Below are 12693 nucleotides of genomic sequence, written 5' to 3'. Positions count from 1 at the left end.
GAGGCCTCGGAAGAGGAGGAAATTCCCAATGGGGAAACTTGAGGAGTTGGCTCTCTGCGGTCTAAGAGAAGGGAGTAAGTAGAAATCACTGCAGGCACTGTAGATGCAGGGGCTGAAGGAGCCGAATGTGGGGCTGAACTTGGTTCTAGCATGCTCCACATGACCTCGAAGGCACCCCTGTCAGGCAAGGCCAGAGGCCCCCGCTCCGAAGAGACAAGGACCTCCCCCGGCACAGACAGGGACGGCCCGGAAGCCGATGTCGGTGCCGAACTTACCAACGCCGAAGCCCCGAGAGGGAGAGCAGGGTCGGACAAGGGTCCGATGCCACTCGCCCCCTCGGAGCCGACGAAGGAAGCTCGTTGCCAAAATCCCTCCAAGGAGGAGATCGGAGCAGATGACTGAGCCGAAAGGGAAGGTATCAGATCCGACGCACCGACAGCCATGGCTCCGACAAGCCCTGGCTCCGAACTCAAAGGAGTCAGAGGAGGAATGTACTGGGGGAACGGAAATAGCCACTGACTGGTGAGTCGGGCTATGCAGCATTTGGGCCAGTGCCTCGGACTTGAGAAGTCTACTCACTACCCTTTGCAAATCATGGTCAGATAACCTGGAAGACCGTGAGGAATGAGTTTTATGGCTCCGTTCAGAAAGGAGGGGATCCTGGCGCCGAATGTACAGAGCCGATAGAGGGGGATCTGGACCTCTTCCTAGACTGTGGCTCCGATAAAAGTATCGGAGCCAACGGAGTTTTATCTGCCTCGGCTCCAGCCGGAGCAGAGGTAACAGTATGAGGCTTGGAAACATCGGCTCCAGCCGGAGCCGATGTCGAAGCCGACTTGGTCTTTCCAGCAGTAGACTCTGGAACCGGAGCCGACTGGAAGTTTTGGAAGGCTTCCCCGACACAGACCGAGTCGGGGGGCCTTCAGGCTTTAATAAGCCCCGCAAGATTAGCTTGTTCTTGCGTTCCTGCAGGACTCTAAGGCTAAAACCATGACAAACAGCACAAGAGTCCTGCAGGTGCACAGGTCCCAGGCAATACACACAAGTGTGACCATCTGTCAGAGACATTTTCTGACAGCACGAGTCATACTTCTTGAAGCCCGAGACCTTGTCTTTTGACATTGTAAAAAAGGAGTGCCTGACACAACACAAACACACTACAGACACACCCTTTACAGAAAAAAAATATTAAATTATTAAATTAAGGCTAAAACAAGCCACAAACACACACACACACACACACAAGCCCTTAACAGAAAAAAAGGACAACTAATTTAGTCACTAATGGACTGGGGTTAGGGTAGGGGCTGAAGGCCTACAAGATAAGGGAAGAAAGGGAAAAGACTCGACAAACGGGTCGATTTAGCTAAAATACTTAAACTAAAAGGTTATGGTATGACAACAAAAAAGGGGGGTTAAGAAGTACCTAATAAGGTAAGTCTAACTCACCTGCCTGAGCCGGTAGAAAAGCACATCGTCAGCCATAGTGGCAAACGAGATCAGAGTAGATACCGCCTAGCATTGTGGGATATAGGGGAGCCTCGAGCCGGTGGAATTAGCTCTCGAGCTTTAGTATTGGCAGAGTCAGAGCCGAGGATCGGTTCCGAACCCATCCAGCAAGAATGAAGGCGAGATTGACAACTTAACATCCTGCAGTTATCCAGCAGAAGAATTCGCCACAGCAGTTACTGAAACACAGACCTGATCAGTAGTAGTAATTAAAAGAAAATGTGGTGAGTGTCAGTGACATCAGCAACTGCAATATCGCAGTCAGGGGAAGTTCTAATGGCATTGTTACATGAACACTTTAATTGTGATTCAGCACCAACAGCAGTTTTTAATTATTGTATTCTGTATAGTTTGTACTGGCTGGTGGTGCTGATTTGCTCACAAGATCTTTTTTTTTTTAATCACTACTTCTGATCAGGTCTGTTTCAGTAACTACTGTGGCAAATTCTTCCGCTGGAGAACTGCAGGTTATTGTGCTTGCAGTGTGAATTTCTGTCACTATTTGATTAACCCCCCCCCCCCATGTTGGAAAGAGTGCATTTGGTCAGGTCTTCAGTTCAGGCAACAAGAGTGAACTGTAGTAAGGGCATTAGCCCACTAGACCACTCAGTTCCGAGTTTAACTCTACTAACAATGATTCATTTTGCATATTTCCGGAATTAGGGGAAATAGGAAAGACACTAAGGTACAAATGAAACAAGTGTTGATTCTGATGAAATCCCCAGTCAGGGGATGAAAGCACTCAATCCAGTGGTTTGCCAGTTTTACTATTAAAGTGGATTTTATTGCTGAATTCTTTGGTTGCTGCTATGTGTTCAACTACACAAGAAAACCTTTGAGATTTCCTGACTGCTGACTTTTGTACTAGTGGTTTTGGTCAACACTGGTCACTACATTTTGTACATTTATTTAGTCCTTCTGCAAAGATAGCAAAGCCTTTGATAGGTTTGGAAGAAAGTTTGTACTTCTTCCAGCCTATCCTTCACAACTGTCAGGCTTGATGTCTTTCCCCTGGCTTCCTTTGACAATGATAGCTCAACTCCCTTCAGTGGCCAAAGCACCTCTCTAAAGTCTTCAGTACTGTCCAATGTCTCAGGTAACCAAATGTTCTAAAATGCTCTTATGACACTGATACAGTTTATAAAGCAGCTGCCACTGTCGTTGAAAATTTGCCCTGCTGCATTGTCAGCATTTACCAGATGATGTCAAATCTTACCAATGCCCAAATGAAAAACTTGAGTTTAATTTCTTTTTTTTCTTTTTTTTTTTTATTGCCAACCCCCAAAGCCACTAGTACTTCTAGCTAGAAACTGAAAGGAAAGTAAAACTCTCAAAATAGCAATTTGAGACGTACTCCTACAGGAAATCCTGACGAAAAATGTGAAACTTCAGAGACAACCACTAAAATACCAATCTGTCTCTAACAATAATATCAGACAAACGTTTCTTAAAAATTGAAGTAGAAGATATTCCTTAACAGGGTACTCATCTGCCCAGCCTTGGCCATGTGCAAGCCAATCACTTGAAATCCAAAGGGAAAGAACACACCAACAAAAAAAAGCTCTGAAGGTTTAAAGCGCTAACCACCAACTTTATACTATGTTCTTCCAGCCTTCCAGGAGGTTAGGGAACATGGAATGCACCCTTAAGTTTAGAAACTTTCCATCTCATCCTTGGAAGATTAAAACCCATATACAAATTTTGCAAATGGGTTAATTACTACCCTGGAAGTTGACTGGTTGGGCCCCATGGTGTACTGATCATCTTCTGCAACAAAAATATAAAGATCCAATGGGCTACTGTATCTTAAACCATGCATCAGGGAACGTCCCAAGCTAGTGATGCAGACCAACATCTGAGATGCCCAAAAGCTACGCACAAGTCTTAAAGGGCAGAAGTTCACCCGTGGCCAACTGCTACTGAAATTATACCACAGCAGCAACTAATACAATGCGCTGACATTTTAAGCAAAGTGTACAGCTTTATTTGCTGACCGGGAGTGTCCGACTGGACGTAGGTCCATTTTCAGTGGAGCCCCAGGAATTACATTTAGAGACCACAAACGCACGTATATGTAATTATACACTAAACCAATACAGCCATATTTGAACAAAGGTGATTATTCTAAGCATTTCCACTTACGTGAGGTTTCGCAATCTGGCTTCATTTGGCATCATTGGTGAAGGGGCACCATCCTTCTCCCAATGTGTTGGTTTGGAAAGGTAAATCTGTTCAAATTTCAGAAGATAACGAGTCTACAAAACAATTACAGTGTCTTAGAATACTACCTCAGAATAGAAGCAGCTATACATTTAGGTTCAGAAAATGGTCAAGTAATTTAAAACTATGAGGTTAAAATGACATTTTCCCTTCATTTTCAAATGTACTGAGTACAAAGTAACAGCTGCAGATTACTGCATAACCCTGCTATACCTGGTGCAGGTTCAAGTAAAGAAATCTAAGACAAAAAAAACAACATCATATGGCATCCTGGAGTGTATCAATTATATTCTGCAATGGTTCTCTCAGTTTATTCACGTACAAAAAAGTAATACCATGTGATTTTTTTTAATGAGCTGTATATCATGCTAGATGGTTCAAGTTATCAAATACAACTGTTTCTACATGAAATACTACCTTTTCCTATAGATGTATGATCCAAGTACTTTCCTTCTTTTTGATTAAGATTCAGAGTACATATGGGTCTGCCAAGAGAAGTTAAAATTGGCAAGTTCCCGTGGATACTCCAGAGAAATAACATTTAACAGCATTTACTGTTTTGCAGTGAAAAAAGGGAGAACTTCCACTTCTGGAGAGAGTACTTGTATTGGAACTCATGCAGTATTTTGCATTTATTTTGTCAATACAGTCATGCTGCTCACATGAGAACAGTTTGCCACCCATTTACCACAACTATGTGGTCATTGTTGCCGATATCACCTTAAGGAGCTCTACTACAGGGAAAGGTCCAAAACCTGGCCAGACCTTTGGAGCTCAGCACTCTTCCTCTTCACCCAGGCTGACTCACTTCAGATGCCTTCAAATACCCAGGATAAAAGGTGACATCCACCTGCACTACCTACTGTTTTTTCTTGCTCTCCATAGAGAATTAGGTCACCACAACATTTCTGCCTGCCAAGGTCTCATACAACCAAAAAACCGGAAGGCTTATAAAGATCCAGAAACTCATACACTTCTTGAGGAATCACATCAACATTTGTATGAGATTACTTATGGTCACAGAAAGGAGGGATACACACACCACCCTCATGATGCAGAGAAAATAGAAGGGCGGGAGAAGGCAAAGATAACTAGAACAGTGACCACATTCAACTTACCATAACTGTAGGTGTTTTAAGCATGCTATATTTCGTGGGAATCACTGTTGCCGACAGACACGATGCGCCGACACGACACCGAAATGACGAAGGTCTGGTCAGTAATGTTTAGAAATGACAGGGCTCAGGGGACCAGACTACTGCTTCCAATAGATCGTGATCAACACATTTTAGAAAGGCAGTAGTAGCTCTGGTGCTGGTATGAGTTTTGAACTTTCCTTGTAGTAGTATATATCAAGCAGAAAACAATACAATCAGCTACCCATTCAGAAACTGTTGGTTTTGAAAGACTATCCCTTGTTATTTACAAGACGCATTTAAACTGTGAGCTTTGGCCGGCTAAGACCTGCATGCAATCAAATGAACGCATAAGTGAAGCTACGTAAAGTTTTATCTGCACTTTCATCAAATACACGATTTAAAGTAATTTGTTTGTGTTGCATTGAGCAATATCTAGCTGGAAATTGTGACTCTTTCAGTAGGTTCCCAACCAACCTCCCTGTTTTTGTCTTGGTGTTAATCTTGGTGGCTTTAAAACTGCCCACCCCTCTTGTAAATTTGCACTTAGATACTCCTCCTGGGACCATCTCATTTGCTCACTCAAAAAAATATTTTATCTGCTTTTACTGTATTTGTGTTTCTTCCTACTTTATTTTGCTTTTGCATCATCTTAAAAGTACACAATTGTATTTATTACTGCTTGGTGTAACTCATTCTAAGCCTTTTAGTTTAAGCACTTGGGCATCAGAAAAGTTGTTTTACATTAAGAAGGTTTGTGGTCTGCACTGTAGTGGCAGGACAGGTAGCTTACATCTTTCTAAGATAGGAACTGCTGATTGAGGGCTCAGTGTTTGTTATTCTAAAAGTGTATTAATTCTGGTTTAAGCACTTGGGCTTCAGGCCAGTTATTTACATTAAGAGGGCTTGTGGTCTGCACTCTTGTGGATGGAGAGGCTGGACTCTGCCCTTATGAGCTGGGAATTTCTGGTTAAAGGCTTATAGTGCCTGCATATTTGAACTGCTTCTTACTGAAATTGGTACACCTTGTTTGCTGTAGCATAGACTAGATCCAGGCCTGCTGAATCTAGCTTTGTTTGTATAACTTGAGCACTAATCATGGCATTCTTTAAAGTATTCAATTGTATTTATTACTGCTTGGTAGTAACTTGATTAAAGTGTAGCCATCATTTTAAGTATTTTGGATTAAGCACTTGGGCTTCAGATCAGTTGTTTTACATACATTAGGAAGGTTTGTGGCCTGCACTGTGGTGGCAGAACAGGTAGCTTACATCCTTCTAAGTTGGGAACTGCTGATTGAGGGCTCAGTGTCTGTTATTCTAAAAGTGTATTAGTTCTGGTCTAAGAACTTGGGCTTCAGGCCAGTTATTTTACATTAAGGTTCATGGTCTGCACTCGTGGGAGGAGAGGCTGGACTCTGCCCTTCTGAGCTGGGAATTTCTGGTTAAAGGCTTATAGTGCCTGCATATTTGAACTGTTTCTTACTGAAATTGGTACACCTTGTTTGCTGTAGCATAGACTAGATCCAAGCCTGCTGAATCTAGATTTGTTTGTATGCTTGTTTGCTTGACATTTTCTTGAAACGCTAATTCCACCTAAAACGCGGCATTTCAGGGCTTCTGTGGATCCCTAGCGATATCTGCATTGCTTACTGTACTTATTTCCTTGTTTCACTTGAAAGAAAGTTACTGTCGTTTTTGCATTTAAGTTACCTCTAACACATTGCATTCAAGTTACCTGGCACTTGCTCACTAAAGCAATTATATAAGTCAGCACTAAAATTAAAAGCACTACACCCTCACAAACTCCCCTTGAGTACCTTGATCCCCATTGGCCTTTTTTTTCAATTATAAAGGAATTCCCAATACTATTCTAGCATGTCCAAAGGTCAGCTGTCAACCTCTTCTCCGGTCCAGCTGGTGAATCTGGGAATCTTGAGGCAATGTTACAACTGCCTCATGTACACAGACAACACTCTCCTCCCAACAAATTCCAAAACGTGAGAGATGCAACCATATAGCCAAACTGGAAGCTAAGCGCTCTCAACTCAGTACTGGCATAACTAGTCAGGAGGAGAAGGAAACCACACTCACTACAATTCCAGTCTCACATAGACCTACAACGACATCAAACCAAACACAAAAACATACTCTGAGGCTCTAAATAAAAAACTGCCTAAGCAGCAGAGACCTCCAAAGCAGACACCCAAGCAACCGCTACCGCAAAATAAAACACGTGCAACATAGCTCACAAAGCCAGTGTGCCGACCAGTCACAGCCCTTAAGGCTAAACACACCTGATAAACTTGTAATAGGCGACTATCGTCAGGCACACTGACGTCCCGCTCACCAGGCTGAACAAGGAGAAGGTCACGGTGAGCTGCCTGTCAGGCGCTAGGATCCGCCACAACACAAGCACTCAGGTCACTCCAAGGCAAGTACAAATATGACTCAGTCATTGTCCATGCTGGTGTGTGACCTGAGACGTACCTCCCTGGACGACATGGAGACAGAGGAGCTCTATGAGCATGTAGCCCAGGCCGGTATAACCCTGACCTTGAGTAGCATCTTGCCCTCACCAAGAATGATGCCACAATATGAAGACATGATGATCAATTTCAACAACTGACTTAAGTATTGGTGTCATTCAAAGGGGATCCAATGCCTGTCATCCAGGGATGACATGCTCGACAAGCCACGATGCTTCGCTGGGGACGGCTTGCACCTGTCACCCATGGGCTTTCGGATATTGGCAAAGGCTCTTGCTACCCACATAGTGCCTTTAGGCAAGGCTCAAAAAACAAACCCACCTCCATAGGTATCACAAGGGATAAGAAACCAAGAGTAATGCTACTCAACGCCAGAAGTCTAAACCTCAAGATGCATGCACTCTAAACTCTCCTTAGCATGGAGAACATAGATATCTGTGCAGTAACAGAAACCTGGTTCAAGGCTCCAGAGAGCACCCCAGCACTACCAGATTATACCTCATACCATGCTTTTCGGCCCCAAAACTTGGACTGAACCAGAAAAGTAGGGGAAGTATCAATATTCGTCAAAGATACCCACACCTCCAAGTTGGTGGCACAGCACGAAGCATCAGAGACTATCCATGTGCAACAGTGGGTAAAACTGCCTTCCAGTTTATAGCCTGCTACAGACCACCCTCCCAAACCCAGGAACCCCACTTGGCATTCCTGAGAACACTGGAAAATATGAAGGTCTCTCCAAACACCATTATATTGGGCGACTTCAACTACCCAAACAGATTGGGAGCATTACTCTAGCTCCAACACCATAGCTCAAAGGTTCCTAGAATTTATAAACTCAAATGCTATGGAACAACTTGTTACCACTCCCACAAGAGTGAAAATACTGGACCTGATCACCAACATGGGGACTCTATGCTCCAGACCAGAAGTGCATCCCCTCACTGGTAAGATCAGACCATAAACTAATCTCACTGGATATTGACATCCTGACCCCAGCCCCTGCCCAGAAAACCAGAGTGAAAAACTTCTCTAAAGCAAATTTCACACTCCTCAAAACAGAGGTGGAATTCTTCAAAGCCCCCTGGCCTGTGGAAAATACGGCCCAGACCGCAGAATCCTTTATAAACGCATTCTATGAACACCTTCAGGAATGCATGGATCATGCAATCCCAAATAAAACCAAGACCCAATCCTCCAAAGGCAGACGTCCTGTCTGGTGGACCCCAGCCATAAACAAACTATACAATAGAAGGAGGAAGCTACTACATGATAGAGCGAAATCCCAAAAAGGGAAGGCATCTCTGATCAGTGTTCGCAAAAAACTACAGGCACTCAAAATCGTCTAAGGCCAGCTTTGAGAGAAAAACTGCATAGGACACTAAGGATAATCGCAAGGCTTTCTTTAGTTATGTTATGTTAGGAACCTGGGTGGGAATTCCCAGATATGCTCAGAATTAGTCCAAAATGACAAAATACACCAAACCCACAGACAGTCAACATCCTAGCTGACAGGTTAAGCGCAAACTCCCCCTCCCACCACCACCAAAAGGGCAAATATCTATCCCAGCAGAGTGCTGCCCCCCTGACATCTCAGATACTCAGGTAAGAGCCGCCCTCTCCAAAGCAAAAAACACAGCATCAATGGGACCAGTGTCCCGGGCTGCGTCCTATATGAACTCCAAGAGCAGCTAAACCCAAACATAAAACTACTGTTCAATCTCAGCCTTACTACAGGATATGTACCCAAAGAGTGGCGTACAGCAACAGTGGTCCCTCTCCACAAAGGTGGCGCCTCAATGGATCCTGGAAACTATCGCCCCATAAGCCTGACTAGCTTGGTCTGAAAAGCTATGGAAAGGATCATGGACCTCAAAGACATTGAGGACCTACAGGCACTGGATCCTACCCAGTTCGGCTTTAAGGGCAGATCCTGCCTCTTAAATCTGGTTGATTTATTTGAAACACTCACCAAGGCCATTGATGAGAAGGTGGTCCACACAGCCTACCTGGACCTCGCAAAAGCCTTCGATACAATACCCCACTCGGGCATTATAGATAAGCTCACCAGCTTAAATATAAATCCCCTATGTCACTAGATGGGTTGCAAACTGGCTCAAGGACAGAACCCACATGGTTAGAATTGCTGGAGCCATGTTAGACTCCAAACCAGTTACAAGTGGCGTCCCACAAGGCTCAGTCCTGGGACCTCTCGTTCGGTATATATTTCTCGGAGGTACAGGCCAACACGGAAGGACTGTGGCTGACCAAGTTCACAGATGACTGCAAACTGGGCGCCATAATAGACTCTCCAGCTGACACAAGCATCCCCCAAAAGGGCCTCATACAAACAGACAACTGGTGCCAGAGCCATGGCCTCAAGCTAAACGCCAAAAAGTGTATAGTCATCCCCTTTGGCAAAAACAAAGTGCCCACAAATTACCACATAGGTGGTAATCCATTAAGTACGAAGTAGTAATTAGGGACCTGGGGACCCAAGTTGATAGCAATCTCTCATTTGACAACCACATGGCCAAAGTGGTCAGAAAAACATTTTATATAGCCCATCTAATCATGAAGAGATTCACATCTAGATCAGGGGAGGTCATAGTGCCTCTTTACTCATCCCTCATCAGGCCCATAATTGAGTACAATGCCCCTTTTGGGATGTACCTTACCAGACACCTGCAGCAACTGGAAAGACCCCAAAAGTACCTCACCAAGAGGATCAAAGGGCTCAAACAGATGCCATATGCTGCCCGGTTAAAGAAACTCCAGCTCTACTCAGTGGCATACCGCCTGCTCAGAGGCGATCTGTGCCTGACGTATAAAGCCATGCCCAACCCGGAATTAATGGACATGCTGCACCTCAGAATATCCAAATCCCATCGAGCTACGTGCTCGAGAGACTTGAACCTCAGCACTGAAATAGGACATGCTGGAGGGACAGATTCATAACCCAGAGGCTCCCTTCACTCTGGAATAAAATCCCAGTCTAGGTTAGGCAGAGTCCCTCATTGACTCTCCAAGAGGAATCTTGATGAGTGGATGTGGGATCGTAGGTTTACCCTGGGTATCACTTCTATGGCACTGTTAGACAGAGGCACAGTATACTAACCTCGAAAAAGGGCATAGCAAAATTAATTTAAAATGGGTGGCGAAAGCCAAACACACTCTGGCAAGGCTTACAAATGCCCTAGGGCAGATAGCCTAGTATGAACCTATGAACCTATATCTAAACAGACTTTAGAATGTCATTTAGCCCTGCCAAAGTAAACTGCAAGTTTCTCTAAACATTCAAGTGCAGGATCTTTTCTTCCTTACCCTAGCAAGTTGGAAAAAAAACACCGATACCATAAGTAGATCTCAATCAGGCTGTCTAGTTATGACTTTGCAGGAAACAGCTTAGTGTACAAGAAACCCTATCCTTGAAAAATATAAGGAAAGGGCCATCGCACATGGCTTGGAGTTCAGACACCCTTCTAGCTGAGACTAACTGCTATCATGAACATTTTTCAAAGTCTGAGGAAATCTCCAGTGGGCTAAAATGTTGGAAACGTTATCGTTTTCAGCATAAAGATGAGATCCTACACTTGTACCATGGTTAAAGCTATGGGACCAAGATGTAGCAAGCTCTTAAGAAATGGACTGGCAGTCAATGTTGGCAGCACACCTTAAAAGCTGACAGGCCTGAAGTACAGTTGTGTACATAACCTGCCATTAGTTGTAGATATTTAATTAGATCAGTTTGCAGTACTAAACTTCCCGTTGTACAGAAGCCTGTGGACAGCCCAAATACGAACTTTTCACCAAATCACAGCTGCATGATTTTGGCCTTTTGACACCAATACAAAATCAGTGTGCAAGAGGTGTGCCACTCTGCTCCACCTTCAAGTCTGACACAGCCCTTATAAATCAATGGTCACTTGAAAGAACATGCCCAGCTAGCCCTATAACACCCATAGCCCTGGGTAAAGAGACCCGGGAAGAATGGGAGTGGGGATGGAAAAAAGGGAATCCACCCCAAACATAAGTTGGAGAAAAAGGAATCAAGATCAGGGAAGAAAGGGACAGGGTACTGTAACACTGATCTACTTTTAACATCTACAATTACGATAAGTTATCTACACAAGTATATGTTCTTGGTAGTCGTACCAAATCTAGGGAAGATTTTCAAAGCTTTAATGATGAGGCTGGAAGGAATCTGGCCTGGAACAGTAGGCTGTGCAATTTGGCAGAGGTAAACTGTACCCTAGGTCTGGATACAACTACAAGACTGTAGTGTTTGCTGGCTGCTTCTAAAATTAACTCAAGATGAGAGCCTTTTAGGAAAGCAGTGGTCGTAGCTTTTGCTCTAGTAGTGCTCTACCCTTGTACAGTGGCTGATTGCTACGCTCCAAAAGTACAGTTTTGTACCTACCATAAATGTAGATGTTAGAGTGCTAATACAGCTGCAGTAATCACAGATGGGTTCTCTGCCGTCAGGCGGGTCCTCGGTCGACCGAATTCCAAAGTCTAGGTCCGGCGTCGGTTGCTGTCGCTTTCTTACCTGACGTCAGTGCGACAGGGGTATACAAGACACAGCCGACACCATTTTCTTCAGTCTTTCTTGCCCCAGATGTCAGGTGCCCCCAGAAGGAAGACAAGATGATCAGCTTTAAGAATTGGCTTAATGTCCGGTGTCATTCAAAGGAGATCCAGTGTCTGTCTGCCTGGGATGACATGCTTGAAAAGCCACGCTGCTTTGCAACGGACGGCTTGCACCTGTCACCCCTGGGATTCCAGATATTGGCTAAGGCTCTTGCCACCCCCATAGTGCCTTTTTAGGCAAGGCTCAAATTCTAAACCTACCACCCTAGAAAACAAAAATGGGAAGAAACTGAGGGTAATGCTGCTCAATGCCAGAAGTCTAAATCTCAAAATGCACACACTCGAGGCCCTTCTCAGTATGGAGAACATAGATGTCTGTGCTGTAACAGAAACCTGGTTCAAGGCTCCTGAGAGCACCCCGGCACTATTAGGATTTACCTCATATCATGCGTTCCGGACGCAAAACCCGGACCACACCACAAAAGGAGGGGGTGTATCCATATTCATAAAGGATACCCACACCTCCAGGTTGGTGGCAACGCACGAAGCTTTGGAAACCATCCAGGTGCCACTAACCATAGGCAAAACTGCTCTACAAATTGTAGCATGCTACAGGCCACCCTCTCAAACTCAGGAACCCCACACAGCCTTCCTGAAGACACTGGAGAGTATAAATGTATCTCCAAACACCATCATATTGGGTGACAAACTACCCGAATATAGACTGGGAACATTACTCAAAAGCCTAAA

At 44.4% G+C, this 12693-nt stretch overlaps 1 protein-coding gene across 1 annotated transcript in view; it reads right to left on the bottom strand.

Annotated features, from left to right (window-relative positions):
- The window catches only part of POLR2B (RNA polymerase II subunit B), a 1548892-nt gene that overhangs the window by 1294172 nt on the left and 242027 nt on the right, over positions 1-12693 (bottom strand). Inside the window, exon 4 of the mRNA XM_044059158.1 lies at positions 3652-3764. Within this exon, the coding sequence (XP_043915093.1) occupies positions 3652-3764 (113 nt within the window). The remainder of the gene's footprint in view (positions 1-3651; positions 3765-12693) is intronic.

This window comes from Protopterus annectens, chromosome 17.part0 (assembly GCF_019279795.1).
Source record: "Protopterus annectens isolate FY-2018-M chromosome 17.part0, PAN1.0, whole genome shotgun sequence".
NCBI lineage: Eukaryota > Metazoa > Chordata > Ceratodontiformes > Protopteridae > Protopterus > Protopterus annectens.
This window is presented reverse-complemented; position numbering and strand designations above follow the sequence as displayed.